Source organism: Mixophyes fleayi, chromosome 1 (assembly GCF_038048845.1).
Source record: "Mixophyes fleayi isolate aMixFle1 chromosome 1, aMixFle1.hap1, whole genome shotgun sequence".
NCBI classification, from domain to species: Eukaryota; Metazoa; Chordata; class Amphibia; order Anura; family Limnodynastidae; genus Mixophyes; species Mixophyes fleayi.
The window spans coordinates 395256321-395282848 of NC_134402.1; the positions used below are offsets into that span (position 1 = coordinate 395256321).

Genomic DNA, 26528 nt, shown 5'->3' on the forward strand with positions numbered 1-26528 from the left:
TAGGAGTATACACACGCACTATTTGGACAAAAGTGTTTGGACGCTTGACCATTACACCAACAGAGACTCCAATGACATTGTATTCAAATACATATACTTTAATATGGAGTTGGTCCCTCTTTTACAGCGATAACAGCTTCCACTCTTCTTGAAAGGGTTTATACAAGATGCTGGAGTGTTTCTGTGGGAATATATGCCAATTCAGTTTGTAAAGCATCTACTGATGTTGGAAGAGAAGGCCTGGCTCGCAATCTCCGTTCCAGTTCATCCCGAAGGTGTTCAATGGGGTTGAGGTCAAGTTCATCCACACCGAACTCAAACCATGTCTATGTAGTGCTAGCTTTTTGCACTAGGGCACAGTCATGTTGAAATAGAAAAGGGCCTTCCCCAATCTGTTGTCACAAAGTTGGAAGCATATCATTGTCCAAAGTGACTTGGTATGCTGAAGCATTAAGATTGCCCTTCAATGGAGATAGGGGGCTAGCCTAAACCCTGAAAAACAGCCTCATACCATTATCCCTCCTCCACCAAACGTCACAGTTGACATAATGCAGTCAGGCAGGTAGCGTTCTCCCGGCATCCACCAAACCCAGACTAGCCCATCTGACAGAGTCGCCAAACAGAGAAGCGTGATTCGTCACTCCACAGAACATGTTTCCACTGCTCCACAGTCCAGTGTCGGTGTTATTTACACCACTCCATCCGACACTTGGCATTGGTCTTGGTGATGTGAGGCTTGCTTGCAGCTACTCAGCCATGGAAACCCATTCCGCTAAGCTCTAGCCCACAGTCTTTGTGCTTAAATTAATGCTAGTGGAAGTTCGGAACTCTTCAGATATGGAATCAGCAGAGCGTTGGTGACTTTTACGCACCATGCGCCTTAGCAGTTGTTGACCCCACTCTGTGATTTTACGTAGTCTTCTGCTTCCTGGCTGAATTGCTGTTGTTCCTAAACACTTCCACTTTCTAATAATATCACTTACAATAAACCGTGGAATATACAGCAGGGATGAAATTTAACAAACCGTCTTATTGCAAAGGTGACATCCTATCACAGTACCACGCTTGAAGTCACTGAGCTCTTCAGAATGACTCATTTTGTATCACAAATATTTGCAAATGGAGACTGCATGGCTAGGTGCTTGATTTTATTCATCTCTGGCAACGGGTCTGATTGAAACACCTCAATTCAATAATTAACAGGTGTGGCCAAATATTTTTGTTCATATAATTTATATATATATATATATAGAATTGTGTACAGTATACAATATTCTAGTGAAAAACAATAGTGAAAATCTTATTACTAGAAAAAGCAGCAGCATTTTAAAGGGCAGCATAAATATGCTTTTGGGATCCAACAACCTTCTGACCCAGGCAGGATGTTATTGTCCTGTTATTACCCTAGGAGTAAGTGGGAAAGAAGGGTAGCTAGTATTGCCGGGCTATAAGCATAGAGACTGTCCAACAAATCTGATCCTGTACATGTGAAAATAATTTTATTTTCGATTTGTAATTTTAGCTTCAACCCATCCCTACCCAAGTCCTTAAACTATTCCTAACAGTCTACATTATACAATCTATATATTAAACCCTTTCTGGAATCAGCAAGTTTTATGTATGACAATGTTATATTTAAGGCAAACACCTCAAGACAGTATAATAATATAGGCATACTTATCAAATACCAAACTGTTTTTCATTATTGGTTCATAAAAACAAGTCTACATAACCTGTGTTACCTGATGCTATATATGTAAGAAGGTGCATTTTATTGATGACAGATTAATACCCTGTTTGCACTTGCACCGAATCAGGATGTAGGAGGCTCTGTGTGCTCTGCTCACATGTGCCACACACATAATATAGTGTGTGACAACATTATGTGGTTCTGTGTGTCATGGACAGTTTATTTTTAGTTACATACATATACACAAAAAGCCAACAAGCTCAAGTACAAATACAACCAACATTTTGTACACACACATATGTAAATTTGTGACACATATACATGTATACCGTACATATATAGAGGATGTACTTACTTGAGCAAGTCAGCAAAGTTCTAGCAATAAGACAATCAGGATGCAGCAGTGTCTCCAGCAGCAAGTTCCAATTACAGCATGGTTGGGATAAGAGCAGTTTCAGCTGACCCTGGACTGCCATTTCTCCTGCTGATGGAGTTCTTTCAAAACGAAAGATAAAGAGAGAATAATGTAGTTAATTTATCTATGAAATGAATAGTCTTAAAGTGCAGATGTAATGCTAACTCATTTAAATGTCAATTCCTCCTAGATTACTCAGAAAATGCTTTCATGCTTGCTTACTTTAAAACTGCTCAGGGAAGGAATTACATTTAATCTCAAGTAGCTAAGAGCAAATTAACATTTGGTAGGCTGCCAGATATGTTACTGACACAAAGTAACTTCACTTATCCATTGTGTAGAGCCATGTATGTTCTTGTTGCAGCAGGTAAGAATTGGTACTTTTTGTGCATGAATAAATCTGCCTATACTATGATTTACCTCAGTGTCACAATACCCAGGAGGTACAAACAAATTCATTCAGTTTACTTCCACAAATTGCAAGTCGTTTAGACAAGCAAGGGGCTGATGTAAGTATTACATTCAGTAATTTACCATAATACGCTGCCCAAAATGTACCCTAGTACAATGCCCCAAAAAGCAATGTTCTGGGTCAGCAATTCCCAATAAGCGTGTTGGGCCAAGAATGCTCACAAGGGATTTAGGTGTGATTGTTGACGATATAAATAGAAGATATGCAACCGAGTAAATATGTAAATGTTTATTTTATAGAAAATTTAAATATAGCCACTATTGCCTTAGATTCTGCTCTTTCATGATTGTTTAATTTCACAAAATATTTGTTGATTTATTGGTTATTTTTCAACACCAATTGGTAAGCATTGAGATTAACACTTTGGATGACGAGTGGTTGCGACATAAGGAATTCTAAATATGAAAATTGCATAGAGATAGTTGGTGTATCGCAAAAATGTCTAAGTTGTAAATGTTGAAAAAACTATTGCTGGAAGCAATAAGTATGAGTGAAGCTCCCAGCATTCTAGAAAGAATCTAAGGGGTTCCAGGTCAGAAAGGAATCTCATATTGTGTTGGGTTCATTTTCAGAAATTATGGAATGCAAACCTAAGGCAAATGCAAGGTTATTCCATAACAGAACTAACAAATGATGATTACAGCAAAACTGGTAAACCTGAGTGCAGTGATATCATATAATGGTGAAAATGTTATAGTTGATTCTCACTCCTGTAGGTCTATCATGGGGTTTTATCTACAACAAGGTGTATGTAGAAAACAAGGTATAGAGAGCTCAGCCTCTCTCCTTGTACAGATTATATGTGACCATGGGGAATGCCATAGAGTGCATGGAGCTAAATGTGTAGCAAAAAAATATTTTAATATCATGGGGTAAATGTCTTATGGTCCGATTTTTGCAAATAGCTAATATTCAACGACTTTGCAGGCAAAATCGAAAACGGCAATGTGCTTAAAGGCGAAAATTGCCTTTAAACACATTGCCTTTTTAAATTTTGCCTGCAAAGTCGCCAAAAATATCAGCGATTTGCAGAATTCGGACCTTACTACATTTACCCCCAGGTATCCTAAACCTCCTTCATTCAAGATTTTCTGGCGGATCTTATACTGTGTTTCTTGCCAACACAAATAAATTAAGAAAGGCTTTGTTGTAGATTTTTAAGAACTGTTATTGCAATAAATCTAGGAGTTTAGGGAATATATTCATTTTGATTGCTGCTTTTTGACCAAGATAAGATATCATAAGTTTATTCCATGCAGCAGATCAGATTTAATAGAGTCCGAGAGGCAAAGGAAAGTTTACAGAATCTAACTATTTATATGAACAAGTTAGCTAGACTCCTTTGATTTTCTGACTTTGCCAACGGTAGTGTAGTTGGATTTATGGGTCTGCGTCTACTTTATTTACTGCAGTCTTATAGTGAAGTCTCTAATTATAAACTAAACATGTCCCATACAAAATTCTACAGACCCTTCAACAGAGATAGAAATATTCTTGACAAAGCAAATCTCTTAAATACCTGGGTATAAAACTTATCCTCAAGCACATATACAATACTAATTGCCCTTCTCTTGCAGTACAGCTCAATAAAGCAGTACATGGAATACTGTGGTAGTGGCAAATTGCATCAATTAGGATGATGATCTTACCTGGATTCATTTTTTTCTGCACTAATCTGATCTCAGAGCAATTTTGAGATTTATATGGAAAGCAAGAATATCCAGGGATATCTTACAGAGGTTGGTGGGAGGTATGGGATAACTATTTTTTTAAGTTACCATAGAGCATTAATTATTGATTAGTTTAAATTTTGTTCTTTACCTATTATATAGGAGATATGGAGAATGCCATTTCCTCACCTTAAAATTCTCTTGTCTTAAGGACACCACAGTACCCAACCATCAAGTTGTGCTATCTGATTATAACTGTTGGGTTGACCGTTTGAGATGACTCAATGAAATTTAAATATGCATACAAGTTACCAAGATCCATCCAATAATACAAGGCACGATACCTCCACTGACATTGGCTCTCCTCTTTGCAGGTTGTGAGGTTTCTACGACTTCTAAATGGTATAAAATATTGGTAGACCCTACTACTTTTTCTAAAAATCATTTCATTCTGCATTGGGTAATAGATTACCATGTGGATTGCTCTGAACATTATTGGGAATGTACGTTTATCAGCATAGGAAAAATGTTTAAATTAATAAACATCCAACGTGGTCCATGTAAAGCTACAAAAAATATACCATTTTATCTGTTTCATAGCTGTGTTGGAAGAAATGTGGCTCCCAAGTTGTCTGCACTTTGGGAGCTACTGTAGCATAGTTCTGCTCTGGATGAAAGTGCTTAAAATTAAACTCTAGGTTCCCCCTAATCCCGCAGGCCCATTCGGCATATTATCAGATTTGGCCAGGACCAGTATGTTATCTAGTTACCCAAATACTGCTTACTATTACTGCTTCTTTCGTGCAGACTTGGAAGAACCCTCTATTGGACATTATTTAACTAAATTAAATGTATGATGGAAACTCTAAAAACACCAGACACATAATTAAGCCCACATGGGCTGCAGCAGCCTGGAAAATATATAGAGAAACCATAATATTAAGGTATATATTCATGCACCTCTGGGGAGGGTTAACCATGTGGAAATATTATTATTATTATTATGTGGAGATCGTATTGCCTGTATTTGATAAACCTGATACTGTGTTTACACAATGTAACAAATCATTGAACTGGTGCTGTACCCCACATTCTTTCTCTACCTTCCCCTTCTTTATTCTATACTCCTAACCTTATTTTAATGTTCAATAAATATTTCAAAACAAAAGTCACATTTCTATCACGTTATGCAAGTGCATTGAATTTTAAGAAATATTAAAAAGATTTAAACAAATACTGCTCTGTGGATCGACACTTTTAGCTCAAACTGACAGGGAATGTAATAAACAAAGCAAAAAATAATAGTACATTACATGACTATTTAAGTATTCAAACAAATTCATATTTTTTTATTTTTTACCTAATGGGAAAATTTAAGATTTTAATTTAAAAATCCCACCGCAAACAAGAAACAAAATTCAGTAGCTGTAAATGACGTTATGTGTTATGCAACATTTGGAGAAAAAAAATACAAACACATGAAACTTTCCAAATGCATCTGTTTAAAAAGAATTAATAAAAAGTAATTTATAGATTATTACATCCTCAAACAGATGGAGAATTATCAAGTTGCAATATATACAAGTTCCTGGCAATTAATTTAGATGCAGTTTGAAATACAGCAAAGTGATTCGCTCTAAGGGGAGAAATTACATGCTGTAAGAAAAACCTTGGCCACCGAGCGACCACCAATAGCTGTATGGAGTGGTTCTATGTTAGACATATGGAGAGGCATATGCTAGCTCATTCTCACAGCTCCGTGTGAACAAGATGAGCATCATAACGAAAGAAGGAAAAGCTCATGAATCAGAACATGCTCATATTTTTTTATTACTAAAGCGAATATTAAAGCAACAATGTCATTAAAAAATTAGATGTGTCTTTTTAACGTAAATCACTATGGCAGGTTATAAGAAGAATGTTATATTTACCATTGTCTCTTGTTTTTTTTATTCAGTCTGTTATTAATTATTTATAATCCTGTTGAGTGGCTAGATTATCATGACAACCACAGTCAGATGGCACATGATTTAGTGAGCAGAGAGGCTTTGGAATGCCTATCTGTGCTCAGAGCAATGAGACACCTCCCCCCCCCCCCCCACACCCCATCCGCCATTAAATGACATGCAGAGAGCTGTGAACCTGTTGTTAGGAACTCCCAAGCCAGTACAGTGAAACTCGGGGACTACTCTGAAGGCCCGGTGTTCGCTGGAGCCCCTAGTGGTGGGGACAGACTGGGCTGCGGGCCGACCGAGGGTTGAGTAACGTATACTGGCTTAAAGGAGTACCCAGGAGTGGATTGATTGGTGGGCAATAGTAAAGAAGAATCCTAGGTCAAAGGGTCACAAGCACAGATGCAAAAATCCAGAGACAAGCGAAGGGTCAGACACACAGGCAGAGAAGCAAAATCCGAAATCCAGGCAAAAGGTCGAGGTCAGAAGAGAAGGGTCACAGGTCCAAGAACAAGCAGGGGTCAAAACACGGGTAGTCAAATCCAAGGTAGCAGGAACCAAACGGATAGTACAAGCAGGCAGCAGGACTGAGGACAGAACGCTATAACCGGCAGTGAGGCTGCAGACCTCACTGCCTTAAATGTACAGATGAGCCAATCAGAGTCTAGCTCTGAAAATACTTCCAGGAGCTGATTAATGAATTAATCACAGTCTAATAGCCAGCAGGCTATTAGATCTCCCTGCGCACGCGCCCAGCTGTCCCCTGTTGCCGGGACGCGGCGCTACAGTGCTGGGCGTCCGGCCGTTGCCTTAGCAACGATCGGGAGTTAGAAGGAAGTGACATCCCGGTCGTCATGGTGACGGCCGGGACGCTGAGGCAGGAAGGAAGCGAGCCGCGGCGGCTGTGAGTACTGCCGCGGCTCGTGACACCTGTGTCTGAGTAGTAGACGGACTGTGTCTGGATTTGGCAGCTAAAATTGTGTGCCAGCTAAAACTGTGTACCCTCCAGAGAGTTTTCGAAAAGGAGATAATGATTTGTAGAAGAACAGCTCAGATGCATACTTAAAAGGTACTTAACTTGCTATTTAAAGATAAAAACATATTCTATTTGGTATTCCTGCTTTAATCAGAGAAAGAAAAAGCATTTAAATGTTTTCCAGAAATGCACAACTGATGTATCAAAAATTTCTATTGACATTTAAAAATAAATAAATTGAGGGGGTTCAGAAAATTAAAACAGAACATTTCAAGCTTTCCTAGCTGGCATACTAATAAATAATATTATAAGTGAAAACGAGGAGATTCAGTTTAACTGAAATAAGGGGGGTCTGAGATTCTAATTGACCAAATATTAGTTGAACCTTCCCCATCTGTGACACACTCATGCTATTTGAACCATTTGATAAGAGGGGAGGAAGCAGAGGAGAAATAGGGCATACCTATCGGTTCCATCTCAAAGTTAAATTGAATTTTAGCCATAGTGGTTTGTGAAGAGTTTCTCCAATTCTGGGATTTTGCAGCCCATCCTGCTATTAGTATATGCACCAAAACATATCCATCATATTTCAGAAATGTTGGGGTTATGGGAGTAATGCTATTTACAGCTCATGATTGGTTGGTTCCAAAATGACTGTGGAGATTAGACAAAAAACTTCTAATTGTCACCATTTAATAAAAGTAGAGTTCAAATGCCCTAAGTCTCTTATAAACCGTGTGAGACAGACAAGTTGTGATATCCTATTCAGTGTTGTTCCTCCAGAATATGGTGCTGTCCAGCAGCAGTCTCCAACTGATATTACCAATCACTATGCCAAACTGTTGGTCAGCTAATCTTGCACATAGTTGCATGTATCCAGCTTGTGCATCATCCAAGTCTAGAGGTTAATGCTGTTTTCATTTAAATAATAAAGCAAAATAATGTCTTTATTTGTTATGATAAATAAAATAATTTTAGATTTTCTAATAATGATATTTACTTTATTGTTGTTAAGGTTTAGTCTCACATGCTCTATCTGATGAGCTCTGGGCATAAGTAACATAAACGAGATGCAATGGAGCAAAGAGGTGCACCCTCCACTATGCACCATTATTATTTCTTTGTCTGTTTTTATTTGTGTGAACAAAACAGATTTTTGGCAGCTTTGGCCTGTAATTTTTCACATTTGGTGACCTTGATACCAGGCTGGATGACTGCATTACAAGTGGTGTTTCTCTAACTAAACAAGCAGTGACCGACTGCTAGGCAGACTTGCTTTGCCCTAATTCCCTTTGTGACTAGTTGATACATGTGATTCATACACTGGGGCATTGATATCACAGCAGCTCTCAGCCTCAGCCTCAGATTTCAGATCTATATAAGATCCCATCAGGACACAGTCCTAAAGAAATGGGAGCAGCTTCAGCAGATTGTAATGGAGTGGGGAGGTAATACTGTGCTTTTAACAGAGCTGTTGTTAACAGTCGCTGTCATACTGAACCAACGCATTTTACCTTCATGGTTCACATCTGAATATTTCAATATTGGGGTTTAGTGGTCATTTAACTAAAATGTAATGCACTGTAAACAACTTACTGCCAAAACTCGACCAGGGGCGGACCCAGACATTTGCCCTACCCGGGGCGATTTTAGGGGGGGGGGGGGGGGATTTAGGCCCTGCCCCTTTCTGTGTTCTAAGGCTGCCGACGGCTGCACAGTATGTGCAGGTCCGTTCAGCAGTGAAAGTGTGCTGTCCCGCTGCTCTGAGCAGCCGGGCAGCATACTGTCACTGCTGAACTGACCTGCACAGTGTGCAGCTGTCGGCAGCAAGCCCCTGGTAGGGGGGGCGATCGCCCCAATCGCCCCCCCCCCTGGATCCGCCACTGAACTCGACTGAGGTTACCATTGAAAAAAAAACCCCAAAAAAAACCCCAAAACAAGCTGTAATAAATAGAAAGACACTTACTTAGATGAAGAAGGGAACATGCTCGGATTAATAAAAGTAAGCCAGTATAATAAGTCTTGAGGTGCTGCTTCTGAAGAGTGTCCATGAAATGTGGCAGCATTATTCTTGATGGCCCTACAATGACATTACATAAATGATACACTAAAAATAATATATACAACATTGCTATAAAACAAATGAGTTATATTTGCAGACATAAATACAGTACAAACAATAAACAGGTTATCAGATTTACTTGGACAGAGGAGCACATGCTAGAACAACCTATTGTTTTTCATACCCCAGGGGGGGATTTAATTCCCCCCGAAGTACCGCAGCGCTAAAGCTATTACTGTTATTACGGTAAGATTAACCCGGCTTTCTGCTCGCAGCTCAGGGAGCAAAAAGCCGGGGTTAAAACTACCGCAATAATGGTATTTACGCACACTATTACCGTAATAACGGTAATAATGCACAGGCTGCGTTACTTTTTCAAGTAACGCGGCTGATTGAATTCCTGTATGTTGTCAGTACTGCTCACTGGAGTAATACACCTATTAATAACATAACGAAGGGGACAGATTTAAAAAAAACCAAAAAAACAGTTTGCATATTGTTGGGAACGAACGAGTACAGTACATTCAAGAGTGTAAACAGAATAGAGAACAAATTAGTGTACAGATAGTGTATAGTATTGACACATATAATGTAATGGCTCTGTGTAAAGTAAAGCATCCTGCAACCAGATTCTGTTCAGTGTCTGGACTCCGTGTAGTAAGTATAGGCAGTGCCATGTGTATAATGATGTACTGATCACTATTCGTATGTCCTTTCTTGTTTATACATCATGGACAGATGTAAAATCACTCATGAGTGCTAACAATTGCACTCGGCTTTACGAAAATATAGTACTCAAATGAGGAGGAAATTTCCAGTAATTTGGCCATATTTAAAACCCAGAGTAGACAGACATTGCAGAAATTTATGCAAAAGATAGGCTGAATAGACAGGTGAAATTGTGATTTTGCGAAATGCAATCCAATTTTTATATCTCGCCTGTGCTACAATAAAACTTTTCAAACTCTACAGGCTTACAAAGATTTGTACTCAAAGCTATCCATATGATGTCTGGAAAGATCTATAATATTATCATAGTTGCCACAATAAAGAAGATATTCCTTTTCCCTCAAGCAGCTGTCCTATTTTTTGCTGTATTTGCAGATTTACCACGCACAGGGGTCTTGAACTGGAGTATTTCAGGTAAGAAGAGCATATGTTTTAGAAGTTATACTCGGGCTCTGTGAATTTTGTAAGGAATGCTGGATCCAGTGCTTTGATTAAGTACAGTTATTGTCAGGTGGCTATATTTCTCTGCCACTCATCAACTTACATCAGATTTAGATTGTCAAGCGTCTATCCATGTTACTTAATAAAATGTGCACCAATACAGAGAAGCCAAGCTGCTGAAGATTCTCTGTAACCTTAAAAGGAATCTATTACTATACATTTACCATTATAATGTTAAAAAAACACACTAGATTTACTTAAACCCAGTCTTGGCTGAGGATTGATTTAAGATTTTATTTCACATGCTAGGTTTGATAGAAAATGGTTTTACATTTTGTCCTACAGTTTTCTTTGTAAAATTGAACAGTTTAATTGCATGACATTTTGCAATATCCTCAGGTGAGATGAGGGCCTCGCCGCTTCCTGTAAAGTGTTACTCTTCTCAGGAACCATTTTTATGTTGTTCAGGAGTTTTCTGTGTCCTAGATACATAGGAGTGTGAGACACTGGGCTGATAATTGTGGAAGTGAGGAGTGTGTCCTGGATGGTGGAGGAAATGGAGCACACACAAGAGGAGAACACATGTTATTATCACTATAGCAGTTTTATACCGCTATAGTAGAGTTCCTAAATTACCCTCCTTTTCACTGTGGACAAGGTCTGTTAATAGTATCTTAAAAATTCACCTACCAAAATGGATGCCTGGATAAGTTTTGTGATGTGGGGCAGCACGGTGGCTAAGTGTTTAGCACTTCTGCCTTATAGTACTGGGGTCATGAGTTAAATTTCCGACCATGGCCTTATCTGTGTGGAGTTTGTATGTTCTCCTTGTGTTTGCGTGGGTTTACTCTGGGTGCTCCAGTTTCCTCCCACACTCCAAAAACATACTGGTAGGTTAATTCGCTGCTAACAAATTGACTCTAGTCTGTGTGTCTGTCTCTGTCTGTCGGTCGGTCTCTGTCTGTCTGTGTGTGTGTTAGGGAATTTAGACTGTAAGTCCCAATGGGGCAGGGACTGATGTGAGTGAGTTCTCTGTACAGCGCTGTGGAATTAGTGGCGCTATATAAATAAAAGGTAATAATAATAATAATAATAATAATAATAATAATAATAAATGTGTGTAGCTTTTGGGTGGAAATGCACAGTAAACCTCAGCTTTTATTAAATATCTATTATTATTAAATCTATAGTTATTATCAGTGATTCTGATATCCGACAGTTCACAGGACACAACCACTACTTATTTGGATAACTGTCCCACATCGCAGACTGTATCCATTCAACCATTTTAGAATCCAATCCCAAGCTTTCAAGTTAATTTAACAATCTTGTTTGCAGGATAGAAAACAGAGAGTTGTAGTAAATGGAGTTCATTCACAGGAGGGAAAGGTTACCACTTGGACAAGTGCTTTTCAATATCTTTATTGGTAACATTGCAAATGGTATTGAAGGGAAAGTATGCCTTTATGACACAAAGATATGCAACAGGGTAGACACACCGGGAGGGGTAAAACAAATCATTGATGATGTTTAATGCCAAAAAATGCTAAATCATTCAGTTGGGTTTCAAAAACCCAAAGGCTAAATGTAGTATTAATGGTGCTATAATGGCAGTGTGCTGGGGGATTTTTATGTGTGTTTGTTCCTTTCAGCATAACCCCACTTTTTCAAGCACCTGCTATGAGCCTATAAATTGATTGAGCAACTTCCACTTCTGTATTGTTTGTTTGAGAGGCATGTTGGTATCAGTAGCTGATGGGGTGTGCTAGTGCTGTATTGCCATTTGGAGGCTTCTTTGGTAAGTTAGCTCTCAATTTACAAACACATATGTATGGCCCAAATATATGGGACTCTCACTGTTTAGAGTTAGGACCACCCTATGAGCAAAAGCGCCGTGGAATGGCGGGTGGCTTAACATACATTTGCAAATGTGTGCAACTGAGACTTTTGCATTTTTATGTATAAGTAAAAATGGCAGCTACTTTGCTGGTTATAGCAGTGTGCTGGGGAATTTTTCTCTGTGTTTGTTCCTTTCAGGATAACCTCACCCTTTGAAGCACCTGCTATGAGCCCCTAAATTGATTGAGCAACTTCCACTTCTGTATTGTTAAATAGACTTGAAAGCTTGGGATTGGATTCTAAGATGGTTGAATGGATACAATCTTGTTTGCAGGATAGAAAACAGAGTTGTAGTAAATGGAGTACATTCACAGGAGGGAAAGGTTACTAGTGGAGTACCTCATGGATCTGTACTTGGACCAGTGCTTTTTAACATCTTTATTGGTGACATTGCAAATGGTATTTAAGGGAAAGAATGTCTTTTTGCAGATGACACAAACGTATGCAACAGGGTAGACACACCGGGAGGGGTCAAACAAAAGATTAATGATGTTTAATGCCAAAAAATGCAAAATCATGTAGTTGGGTCTCAAAAACCCAAAGGCTAATAAATATAGTATTAATAGTGCTATAATGGAAACTACCGAGGAGGAAAGGGATCTAGGATTCACTACTTTAGGTGACTTAAAGGCAGGTAAGCAATGTAACAAAAGCAATGAGAAAGGCAAGTTAGGTGCTTGGTTGCATAGGGAGAGGAATCGGTAGCAGAAAGAAATACGTAATAATGCCACTGTATAGATCATTGGTACAGCCTCATCTAGAATAGGATATAAATACATTAGAGACTGTACAAAGAAGGGCAACTAAAATGGTGCATGACATACAGCACACAACTTACCCAGAAAGACTAAAAGATCTTAATATGTATAGTTTGAAGCAAAGAAAAGAGATGGGCCCCGGAGGGCATGATCGAAACTTTCAAATATAAAGAGGGTTTTAACAAGTACAGGACAGAAACGTTCATCGAAGAAAGAGAAATATTAGGACATGCACTGAAACTAGATGGTAGTAGGTTCAGCAGAAATTTGAGGAAAAACTACTTCACAGAAAGGGTAGTGGATAAATGGAATATGCTTCCACCAGAGGTGGGAGAGGATAATACAGTAGAGGAATTTAAACATGCATGGGATAAACATAAGGACATCCTTACAAAGAACTAGGATAAGGATAAAGATATGTTTCTATGTAGTAACTGTGTTTTTATTGTTCACATCACATGTAACACAGCATTCTTTTGACAGAAAGACAAGAGGAGACTTTAACTCTGGCAAGGCATAGTCATCCTGCCTAGTCACCTGCCAACTACCTGGGATCGGTCGTCACGCCAACAACAAACATGCTTTTATTCCCTCCCAGGCACTACTAACCAATAAAGAAAATAATCTAATCCCACCCATCTGGTGCACCTGTGTGTGTTCAAATTAGGAGTCTTAGGGCTAGATTTACTAAGCTGCGGGTTTGAAAAAGTGGGGATGTTGCCTATGGCAACCAATCAGATTCTAGCTGTCATTTTGTAGAAGGTACTAAATAAATGAAAGCTAGAATCTGATTGGTTGCTATAGGCAACATCCACACTTTTTCAAACCCGCAGCTTAGTGAATCTAGTCCTTAGTCTGCAATAACTTTACCCTGTCTGCAGCCGGTACCTGCAGACTCTGTGTGATTTCATCTGTCCATATGCAGGAGAGGTGTGGGAAATAACCCTCTCTGTCACATACCCGTACCCTTATCGTTGCCAACCTCGGTGACGCGGACACAGCAGAGAGCGCATCTCTGTGAGGGAGTGCCATTTTGTGCAGATTCATACACCAGTATTAACATGGTCAACATGCATAACCATGTATCTTCATAAAAAGGCTTATAGATTTGTTAGAGCGTAGCTCTCCAGGTGTTGTGAAGCTACAAGCCCCAGCATGATTTGCCAGTAGAAACCCAGAAAATACCTAGCAGGGCATGCTGGAACTTGTAGCTTCACAACACTGGGAGAGTCACTGGTTGGCCAGGCCTGCGTTACTGTATAAAAACTTCTTAAATTTTAGATTTAATATAAAAAGTTAAAGGGCAGATTGATATAATAAAACATATAATATATTACATACAAAAATTAAACAGTTGAAAAATAAAGGGATAGAAATCTGACACAAGAATTACTGTTTTAGAGTTATGTCCATGTTGCATACACACATAAGAACACTTTTTTCCCCGTACGTACGTACGTACGTACATACAAACGTATGTTTGGTGGCAAATGTGTCCAACTCTAAATGAGGGCCTATTTTATCTCAGCAAAGAAAATATGTGGCCTGATTCATGTTCAGAAGTATGTCTATTTCCTTTGGGTATCTTGCGTGAAGTAACTCTGCACATGCCCAGAAATGGACATTACTACAATGAATGTAATTGCATCAATTCATGTCCAAATATAAATGACACAACTGAACCAAGGCCATGTCCAGGAAGGGCGTTCCAACGCTGATGCAGCTGATTCAAGTCCTGTGTTTGTCGTATGCACGGGTGTTTTCACCCATATCTTTTACATCCAGTATAGGACAGGTGTAAATGCAGACTGATAGTGATGACTGACACTACATAGTGCTTGATTTAAAAATGACACATATGAGTGGCAGAAGGTATCACAGAACGACTGAATGCATCTAAGATATTATTTAAAAGCATTGTATGTACAGTATGCATTGAAAACATCTGTATGTAATTAATGTAAAAGTATGTAAAATTATGTATGAAAATAAATATTTATAAAAATGATTATGCTGTTAAGAGTTGTAATTTTATTTAATGATATTACAAAACTTATGCGTTATAATGTGACCTTATTGTACTTACACTTGTGCGTAAACTATAATCTGTTCTGTGTGTCTACATACAGCAAATACTGTTTAGGCAGAGCGTACTTTCACCCAGATTCAAATTGAGATACGTTTGGATTTGAATACGGACTGAACTACACTCAAGTTGCATGCCGTTTTTAAAAATGCAACTTAAGTGCAAGTTGCGTTCAGACATGAATTAGACCCATCATGTTCTAAAAGCAATTATTGTTTATAATTGCAAATAATTATTCTGGGCAGCACAGTGGCTTAATGGCTAGCAGTTCTGCCTCACAGCACTGGGTCATGAGTTTGATTCCCAACCATGGCTTTATCTGTGTGGAGTTTGTATGTTCTCCCCGTGTTTGTGTAGGTTTCCTCCCACACTCCAAAAACATACTAGTAGGTTAATTGGCTGCTCTCAAAATTAATACTAGTCTCTTTCTCTCTCTGTCTGTGTGTGTATGTTAGGGAATTTAGACTGTAAGCTCCAAAGGGGCAGGGACTGATGTGAGTGAGTTGTCTGTACAGCACTGCGGAATTAGTGGATAAATAGCTGATGATGATTCTGACATTTTCATTTTCTAACACTGATCACAGCGTTATAAATAATTTCCATGACTCGTGCCCATCTAGGAAAAAGTGTACATATATAAAAATATAAAACCCTAAAATTTTGTAAAACACAACTGTGACCATCTATGCCACCCTGTCTGTTGTTGCTGGGAACCGGCTGGGCTTACTTTGCTGCAGCAGTAGGAGGAGTCTGCTGCCACCACTGGACTCCTTTATGGCATCCAGAACCACTTTCTTTCTGGGTAACTGTCGCTGCTAGGGTACCCCCTTGCTGGTACACCTTGGCTGGTACCCCTGACCGCTTACTATGGATCAGGGTGCTGTGGATGGATCCCCCCTTGGCTATTACACTGGCCAGAGCTGCTGAATAGCAGCAGAGCAGTGGTACTGGAGAGCTGGGTCCAAACCTCAGACAGCCGGAAACGGGTTCAATTTTGGTTCTAATCTGTAGGTCACAGGATTACAGCAATATTGAAGAAGTTGTCAAGCAGGGGCTTGAAGCAGAACGTGATGTTTATTTTGCTCAAGTGTCCTGACAAGGACAGTTCCACTGATTAAAGGTATCAGTGGTCAGGTCAGATGGAACATTAGAATGATACATTTCAGTGTACAAGGGCTCTCTTTTTATACAGTTTTAGACACAGCCTCACAGACTATTTTTATAATCAGGATGCAATTTGTTTACCCAAACATGGATTTACATGCAATGCAAAGCTAACAATATTAACGCTTATCTGTGATATCCTAAAACCTTGCTGTGACTTCCTGCATCTTATCTTGGACACAGTGGACATCTGACAGCAAGTCTAACTACCCCTTCCTTTCCCTTAAGGGGTATTGGACTCTGACATCAAAAGGTCTAATTTCCTCCAAAGAAAATAATTCCCCAAGAAAAGTTGCAAACCCCAAACAAGGCATTTCCTTAGACTAAGATATACAAAAGACTTTGTAAACAACGGCTTATTGTGTCAGATATAGATGGCAGAAATGATGCATTTCCTCTAGCAAGGTTAAAACAGAAAAAAAAAGAAAAATTTTCTCCCCTGGTCTCAGAAATAAAGATTTCCCATATCAAAATATATACAGTATCAGAAATAAGTACTTTGGCAATTATATAAATAAGCACCCTGCACTATTTCCTTTAAATACATTTATACCATAAGTTATTTATAAGTGATCCAGTCACAAAAACAAATACCGAAAATGGGTGAATAGATATTAAAAACAATGGACATTACTGAAATTGGATATTCTGTTTGGTCAGGCTCCCCTAGTCCTATAGGACTTTCAGCTTAGCCATAAAAGGGCATCTCCACTTAAACCATAATTGTTACCAAACATCCTATCTTGTCCTAACTATAAGAGCCGTGGGGGGTTCTATAACACAGACCCCAAAGAGGACACTCCCTCACGGTTCTTGTACACGCTGTTAGAAACAGTGGTGGACAGTGCTGCTCACTTAGCTGGTTGACAAGTAATGGTAACCGGTGTCTAAGGTCCAATCAGCGGTCTCATGCACCGCCTCACTCTCTTCTGGTTGCTTAGACAATGTCAGGAAGCGTCCTTGCTCTGTTGACTGATTTTTCTGTGTCTAGATGGGTGCAGAGCAGCAGAAGTAGCTGCTCTGCCTTTCTATTCAACTCAGGTGCAGTCTAATTAACTCTATGGGAGTGCCCGATTCCTAGTGTTTGTTCAGTCTTTATATACCACCTCTCTCTCCCCACCACCAGCGCTAGTTATAGATCTGTCCAACCCAGTCTGTTTGTTCATGCAAATCCTGATGTGAATTATACTGACTCCTGTATGACCCAGACCATTTACTTACCCTGATTTTGACTGCCGCCTGCCTTTTGAACTTATCCTGGATTTTTCTTAGTAAACTGCCAGCCCTGCCCTCAGCCTGTTTCACAACTCACTCTCAGATTACTGACAGCTCCTGTTCTCATCTTATTATCCCTGCCTTTAGATATTGCCTCTGTACACTGCACCAGAATTCTGTGTCCCTGTCTTTATCCTGCTCCCTGCTAATCCATACCCCCCCACGACAGTCCCAATTTAAGGAGGACAGTCCTGATTTAACAGCTTTGTCCCAATTTATGAGAAATTAGGGAGGTATTGCCTGTTAACTGCTGCTCTGCATGGCAGTACTGGTGAAGAGCGTTCTGTGAGAAAGGTGTCTACAAAAGGTGAAGACCCCATAATCAGGATCTTGGGGTCTTATCAGCAGATGTGTATTCATAACACAGGCACTGACAAACAGTAGAAAGAAAGATTCAAAAAGGTGTCAATTTAGAAACTGAAATAGGGTTTGTAGGGTAATAGTACTTCTTAGGTACAGTTACATTGTAAGGCATTTCAGTTTCAGTATATACAAGAAAGTTACCAATCCTGTGTTGCTGTGACAGTCATTTCAAGAATTTCACCTTGGTAAAACCAGATAAACATCAATTTAATCACCCAGTGCATTTTTTCCACATCAAAGCACCTTTAGATCTAGGTATTAATCAAGGAACAAGTGAGATCAATGTAAAACAATATTCACAGAGAGTGTGAAGCAGAGACAGAGAACAGGGTGACACCTATATTTTATGGCAGCTATTGAGACAATGGTACAAAGCAGGACTTCAGGTGCTGGACTCGTGTAAGTATTGACCACCATTTACTACAAATACATAATCAATAACAAGAGACAAAAAGCCTTGGACATTACATGTAACATTGGTTGCACAATAAAATAAAGCATGCTTGGTACACACATTTGTTGGTTTATTAATTTCTGGAAGAATGATTTGATTGCTGAATAAACAGGTTGGTGATCAATTTTGGAAAACACAGATATCAAACATTTGTCCAGAACACTCGTATGGAAATAAGCGGCCATCCTATGCATAACAATTTGGGCCTTATATATTAAAACATTCATACTTATATGGATCACAAGATTACAAAACATATTCACTAATCTGATAATTCATAGTCACATTTTCCAAAACTATGGTTTGCCATCTACACAGGACACATTTTGAAAGTGTTCAAACTTTTGAAAAGTGATAATATTGTATGACCAAATATCAACGTAGGCCAGTTTTAATTTTGCATTTCTTCCATAAATTCAGGGAAAATACTTACTGCATCAAGATTTCCAATGGTGCCGTTAGGGCAGTCAGTATCGTCATCAGGTGGTTACAGTGATTGTGTATCTTACAAATCATATCTGTCGGATTTTGTGTTGGAGATACGAGTTCTTGACTTGTGCTACATACTGACCACAGCAAGTTTTCCACACATGAAAGAATAGCCAGGACATCAATGCTGAAATTATATAAACAAAGAAAAAAAAATATGTTTATGGGTTTGTACAAAAATTAGGTTTTCTGATTCCAGAAAAACTAATTTTAAACAAATAGCAGTACCTCATTGTTACATGGTTTTAAAGGTATAAGGAAGCTTACCTCTTATCTAGCAGCTACACAGATGTACATATATAATAACTTAGGTCCACAAGAGTATGCAGAGCTTCAAACAAGAATTTACAAATTAATGTAAGGGGTTCCCATAAACACAACAGTGTGAACATATATGGGACAGCAGGGTAGAGGCCCATGACCTGAAGAGCTTACAATCTGTGAGAGAGATAAGGCATACAGAAGAATTTAAGAGCTTGTAAAGAAGGCGGGGCAGAAAAAAGTTAGGCTTTTAAGGAGAGATGGAGAATTTTGTATTTTGTTTACTACTTCATAACATTATAATGCAAAAGCTTCAGAAGAAGAGATGAGAACATATGGAAGTGGACGCCAAATGATGACTTTGTTACATTTAGAATAGGGCATGTAATGCATTTATCATCATTATTAGGTTAATTTCCCATATAGGGAAAAACGTTTTTCTTTTAATCTTGAAAATGAATTAATAAAGAATTTAAAAATACATTACTAGGCTTATTTAATCAAGTGTAAGTGTATTTTGAGTTTAATATTGGACCCTTATTTTGCTCCTTTTATTAAATAAGGTTAAATGGGACATTCATTTTGCAGCAGATGTCAGTTAAACACATATGATCAAATGCTCTTGTATTATCTATTAATATGTTTATTTAAAGGGAGAAGGAACACTGATTTGAGTCTTGAGTGTGCTTCTTGTTGGCATTGTTTTACTGCCAGAATAAGAAATGTGTAAATCAAATCTTACTTTAAAAAGTTTTCAATCAAGCAGCAGCATGCACATAGAACACAAATCAATGAATAATTAGAGGTGTCTGATCATGGAGTGTAGTGGTGTTTAGTGTATGTATAAATAAACTGCAAAGCAATCCCAATACATTAGTATGTACTGTACATCAAAATGTCAGCAAGCATTTGTAACACATCAATGCTTGATTTATTAAGAACGTTTTATTCACTTCTCTGCAGGAAATATAAACACTGCATTACTAAATGATGAAGCATGACAACTCCATTCTATTTTACATATTGAACATAAATAGAGTAAATATGCAATATGCAGACATAACATCATTCCGCCTCCAGTACCAGTACTTGGCACTTTCCTGTACTTAGACACTATTTATATTTCCTTTCATTGTAAATGACGTGTTAACTACAGATGGATCAACCTTTACTGCAGCATTTAGTTCACCTGGATCATCAATTAGTCCCAATCTGAGACATCTTCCATTGAAATTAATAGGTTGTAGCCGTGACATTCTGAGACAACTACAACATGATAAATCGAGAATGTGAAGTTACATCTGCTCCATCTGTATCAACATTTGTTTTATTTTTATATATTTAACAATAACATTCTCTGCATTTCTCATGGAATGGAAATTAGCTTTTACTCAGTAGTTTGTAACCAGAGTGGCAAACTCACAGACCAAGGACTTATGCAAAAGCAAAATACTACAATATCTATTATGTACAATAGTGGGTATGCTAATGCGTATAATACATACTTTAAGTGTTCGCCATGAAAATTCTATATAAATGTTTATTACATTATGTTATAAGGCACATATGTGGTAACAGGAATATCAAATTCCTTTCTTACACTAGCTTGTAACCTCTCACATGCTAAAGTGTATTCATAACAAACAGCACAAATATTATAAGAAAGTGACAAAAAATGGGCGTGCATAAATGTAATATAATACAAATGTGTGTGAAATAAAGACATAAGATCAGATTCAAAACAGCAAATATCACTTTGTTTTTGTTGCATTTGTTATTTTGTTTTATAAAACAAGCTACTGTAAGAGCAACATGACATATTAATTTAACAATTTCAGACAGAGCTAACTAATAGTTTACAATGTGTTTTTTAGGAACATAAAGACTACACCAATAAGTCATGTAATGTGGTCTTAAATTTGATGTGTTCTATATAAATGTTCAGTATATTACATCCCACAAGACTGATGAATGATGTTTGTTACACTGCTTTATATGTGATTCCTGCATGCAGCACAGCTTAGAAACACAACATTTTTTTGCATTAATAACTCAAAGTAACCAAACATTATTCTCAGTGTTTATTAATTAGACCATGGTATTTAGAGCAGGGTCAATCCATAAGCCACATGTCAGCCATGTTCCTCAAATCCGCTGTCATCCTCGACTCTTCCCTCTCTTTCACTCTCCACATCCGTTCCCTTTATACCCTTCCTCACCCTTAATGCTACCAAAAATCTTATCCACTCTCTCAATATCTCTTACCTCAACTACTGCAAACTTCTACTCTCTGGACTCCCTCTTACCCGCCCTTTCCCCATTTGAATTCATCCTCAATGGAGTAACAAGACTGTTTTTCCTCTGTCGCAGATCTTCCTCCCGTCTCGGCCAATCCTGACACTAGTTCCTTATAGCGCCTATAGAATCCAACTTAAACTCCTCACCCTACCTCTGCTCCACCCCTGCTCCACATCTCCAACCTTTTCCTGTGCTCTATACCTATGGTATACACTCCGACATCCAATCAAGCACTCCACCAGCCTCCAATGCTTCAAATGCTCCTTAAAGGTTACCTGTTTATCAAAGCCTACCAATCCTCCTCCTCCTCCTCAATCTCACCCCACTAGATTTTAAGCTCTCATGAGCTGTGCCCTTCTTCCTCTTGTTTTCTAGCTTGCTCCCATCTCATCCATGTATATATCCCTGTTCTCTTACATCCTGAATGTTCACTAAGCTACCTAGATATAACACCTTCTACATCTAATGCAGTGTATTTTGCTTGTATGCTTCCAGTTTTTATGATGTTTTATGTTGTTTTGCTCCCTGTATGTCGTTTTTTTTGCCTGTTATATAGTTTTTGTTATAACTCTTCTGCTTCCTTTTGTGCAGCACTGCAGATTTCTCATCCTCATTCTTCCTCAGTTGCTCATACAACCTGCTCTTGTTTATTTCTCCCATTAGCTTTCTAGTCCCCTCACCCTGACTCGCCAATATGTTTTTTCTGTTGGTGCGCCCCTTCCCTTTAGATTGTAAGCTCCCGCGAGCTGGGCCCACTAATTCTCGTTTCCTCCTCCTCCTGTTACCTTAGCCTTCGGCACCCAGTTTAATTTTTGCACCTCGTCACTTGGCCAGTCCTTGGTCTCTTTTGCCTTTGCATCTCTATTACTGGCTCTGATAACTCCCCACCTGTCCTTCCTTTTTCTAGTTCCTAAGTGTTCTGGAATGTACTTATACCACTTTGCCATATGTATCTGTTCTTAGCAGCGTTGATATTTTAACTGCACTTTGTTTATTGTGTTGTCCTGTATGCCGTGTTCTGTTTCATCCTATGCTCTCTGTAATGCACTGCGGACCCTTTGTGGCGCCATATAAATAAAGGATAATAATAATTTATGTTGTACCTTATAAATAAACAATAATAATAATGACAATGTGGAAAACAAATAGGAATTATTCCATATATATATAAATGTGTCCAGTGAAATATTTTGCATGTTCTGATGGGATGAGCTGGGTAGGTTAGGGGGCAAGTCAAAAACTAAATTCAGCTAAGCAAAATTTTGCTCCTCATTTTGCACATGTAAATAATCATTATTACTCTCGCTGCCATAAATACAGAATAGGAATGCCTGTTGAACATCAAACAGTATACACAAAATAGACACAAAAGAACAGAAAAAGCTTTCACTGTGAAAAATCCAAAATGATGTCAACTACAGGGACATCACGGCACAATGTAATAACACCCTCTAGCATCCATGACTGCAGATCACATACAGACTTTATACCACACAAGATAAATTTACCAGATATCTATTACAAGAACAAGAGACCATACATAGGGCTCCCATCTATCCTTCTTCATAGGACAGTCAAAGCTTTTGTACACATAAATCTCTTTTATAATCAATACCCATGATACATTCTTAATACTAGGATAAATGGGAATAGACAATATTACATTACTTTACAGGGATTTATCGGGTATGGTACCACTAACACTTTGGTGTTTTTGTTTTTATTACTGTGCGCGTATGTAATCACATAAATTGTACACTGCTCTACCCAGACCCACTATGTACAGCAGTATAGCAATGGCTCTGATCATAAAGGACTATTCTTTATTAAATACTGCTCTGTCTCACATAAACGGAAGGCGGGTGGAAGACAATGTAGTTACATGCTTTTGTAAAGTCTGCAGTTCTCTATTGCAGGAAAGCATATTGGAGATTGCGGGACTGAAAATTCTGCTGTACAGATACCTGGGCAAAAAAGTTAGTGTGCGTTACAGACTGCAAACCATATCGTGACTTTCAATAAAGTGGAAGTACTATACATGAATTAAATAGCAGCTGAGGTAATCTCTCATTTTCCTCCAACCCAGCCCTGTTGAGAAGTTTACCCAGAGCCAGATTTAGACCTCATGGGGCCCTAGGCAAGATACTGGTTTGGGGCCTCCTCCCTGAAAAAATCCATAGCACTATAGTTTTTAGCATAACATATACCCCTATTCAGGGGCTGGCTGGCAGACTTTAGCCCAGGGGGGCAAGCACATTGCACTGGCCCATAAGTAGCGGTCCATTTTTAAAGGTTGGTCTCACCGACGGCCCTGGCAGGGCCCTCTGGGGACCGCTGGGCCCTAGGCAATTGCTTAGGTTGCCTAGTGGTAAATCCGGCCCTGAGCTTACCTATGCAATGGACAGTTTGCTGGATAGTCAGCAGCTCTCTCAAAGAACACTAATAACAAAGCTAGGTAGCTTCAACTTCATTAGTTACTTATCAAACTGACAGTATCAGTCTGACACTGTTCCATGGCTTTTAGTTAGCAGGCCTATACCCGGTGCACTGGTTGACTAGAACCCACACAGTGAACAGGATACCAGACAGGGTCTCGAATTTACAGACTGAGAACTGAACAAATGGTAACCCAGTTCACACAGCAGCAGTGCCTGCATGTGTCATTCTTATTTGCTGGAAAGCAAACCCTGCCATCTCACAAGCTCTGATTACCGGGTGGAATTTAAGCTAGTTTGTATATGTATGTGTAATCTCATCAATGGTATAGTGCTATCAAATGAGTTTGGCAATTATAAAGTAAATGATGGATAAAGCATTTCATATAAAACATTATATAACAATATATTAACTACTGTATTATGGTGTCACCTCTTCCTTACCAGATTCTGCTGACAGTTAAATTAATAGCATTGGAAATAAATATATTATATATGTCTGCTATCCTATTAAGGCTGTACACTTAATCCTTTTCTCTGTCCTTTGATATCCAATATACATTAATCCCAAGCCTAATTCTATGTAACCATTCAGACAACCTGAATGGTAGAAATCTGCTGAAGAATTGCTCAGCTACTGTGCTATATGGAGAATGAATCCGCTAGCTGCTAAATCCTCATTAAGCAACAGAATCCTTCTTAAAGGATGTGTGCATTAAAGCAACAGTGTCACCAACAGCTAAGAAGACTGGCATTCTGACTGCCCGAGAATGTGTTTCTGCTCTTGTCAATCAAGAGTGCCACAAACAAGAAGGAATTATGAGCCTTAGCAGGATAAAGGTTTAGTTGGTCATCTATAAATTCACACAAAAGTGACAATATTCTACAGAACATAACATTATAGGAAAAGTGGTTTGTCTTTGTCCTGTTCTGCAAACAAATGTTTGACTTGAAAATCCAGTTGCATCTGTAGTATATTATTCTAAGGCCAAGTACATACTTGAGAATGATTAAAGAAAGGACTGCTGAATGCTTGAAAAACTTTTCTAAAGAGGCAGAACTAAATATATCACTTATGTATTACTTTTCTCAGTTATAAAAATGTAAAATTATTATTATCATCACGATCAATGTATAAATGCTCTTACCGTATTTGTGATGTCCGCTTGTAGTTGGGGTGTACCTGGGAGTATCTAAATGTCAGCAAAGCCAAAGTTTGCTCTAGGACTTCTGAAAGTATCTTCTGGGCATCAGCTGGTGGTACCACAGTCCATAGATCATAACGGAGTCCACAGCAGAAATAATTCCACATCTGTATAGAAAAGGAACATCGTTCCCCCTTTAAAAAAACAAAACAAAACAAAACTGGCATTAAACATGATGTATTTTTTAACTACACTGCAGTGTATACAAAACCAAGCAAGCTAAAGCGTCTAAAACCAAACGTTCTATTTTGTGGTATGATGTAATTTCGTTCAGTTGTGCCCATCTGCATGGTTAAGCATTGGCATAGTGCCTCAAGATGGCATCAAGATCAGGAGTGTAAAATACGTCTCATTTCCACAGGAGGAGGTATGTGGATTTGCTGAATAATTTTTAATGTGCCTGGTATTCCTGGATTAGTGATTAGCTGCAGAACCTTTTTCCTCTACAACCTTTTGCACCAAGAGCACTTTGTACACGATAGAGCTCTTAAAAGTACAATTCTACCAAGGTAAAAAAACAAACAAATTTCAAAATTACAAATGTGACATATGAAAGGAAGATAGTCCAATGACCCCTTACACTTATTGCTTTTTAAGATGTAAATTAGGCTCCAATTAGCATTATTTTAAGCAGCAAGAGATGTAATTAATTAAGGGGATGATCCAAAGATGATAGTAGTCAGTTGAAGACAAGAGACTTTTTATTTTATTTTTGATGCCTAAGAATACTTGCATGGCTGAACTTCCCAAAATGGAAAGCAGTATACCCTGGTGCAAAAGCAGATGCATTTCCCACAAATAAATGTACCCCGGGCCCACATTTTTCAAACTACATAAGTAATCCTGTACATGATAGTAGTTTTGTGTTTTCGGTTAAACATAATTCTTAAGACTATCTAGACTTTCTCTGCCAGTAATAGGATACAGCTTCATTGTGGATTCCCATCTTTATCCCATTTTTATTGTTACTGATTTATTATACTCCAGGTTACGGAAGTCGTTCCATTTCTTATGCTTTAGATTTTGCGACTCATAAAATGAAAAAAGAAAAAAAGCTAACACGGTACGGATGCACAACTGTTAAGCTTGACCCAATGATGCCTTTTTAACAGAAACATTATTTGAGTTGTTCAGGCAACCACATTTGTGTAGATTCATTAGCATTACTAATGGACTTTTATGAACTTCTTCCAGTGTATTATGAAAGGGCAGAGGAATAAAATTAACCACACAACTCCAATCACATAAATATGTATTCATGTGAGAGCATAGGCCACGGAACATTTTTAAGATGTGTCAAGACGTTTCACCTATTACATGCACTAAAACTGATTTTTACGACTTTATGAGGAATTGGCATATGTTCTAATAGATTAAGATGACCTCATTTCTTCCTGACCAGATCAGAAGATTAGTGTAATTTCCGGGACTTCT

At 38.5% G+C, this 26528-nt stretch overlaps 1 protein-coding gene across 4 annotated transcripts in view; it reads right to left on the reverse strand.

The window, feature by feature from the left end:
* Positions 1-26528, reverse strand: part of KIAA0825 (KIAA0825 ortholog) — a 374240-nt gene that overhangs the window by 235366 nt on the left and 112346 nt on the right. For all 4 annotated transcript variants that reach the window (XR_012678323.1, XM_075181021.1, XM_075181001.1 and 1 more), the window contains 4 exons: positions 25038-25228; positions 18840-19022; positions 9142-9255; positions 2046-2185 (listed from right to left, as the gene is read on the reverse strand). Coding sequence is in view for 3 of the 4 variants with exons in the window: in XM_075181021.1 (XP_075037122.1) it covers positions 2046-2185; positions 9142-9255; positions 18840-19022; positions 25038-25228 (628 nt within the window). In the remaining variant the exon portion in view is untranslated. The remainder of the gene's footprint in view (positions 1-2045; positions 2186-9141; positions 9256-18839; positions 19023-25037; positions 25229-26528) is intronic.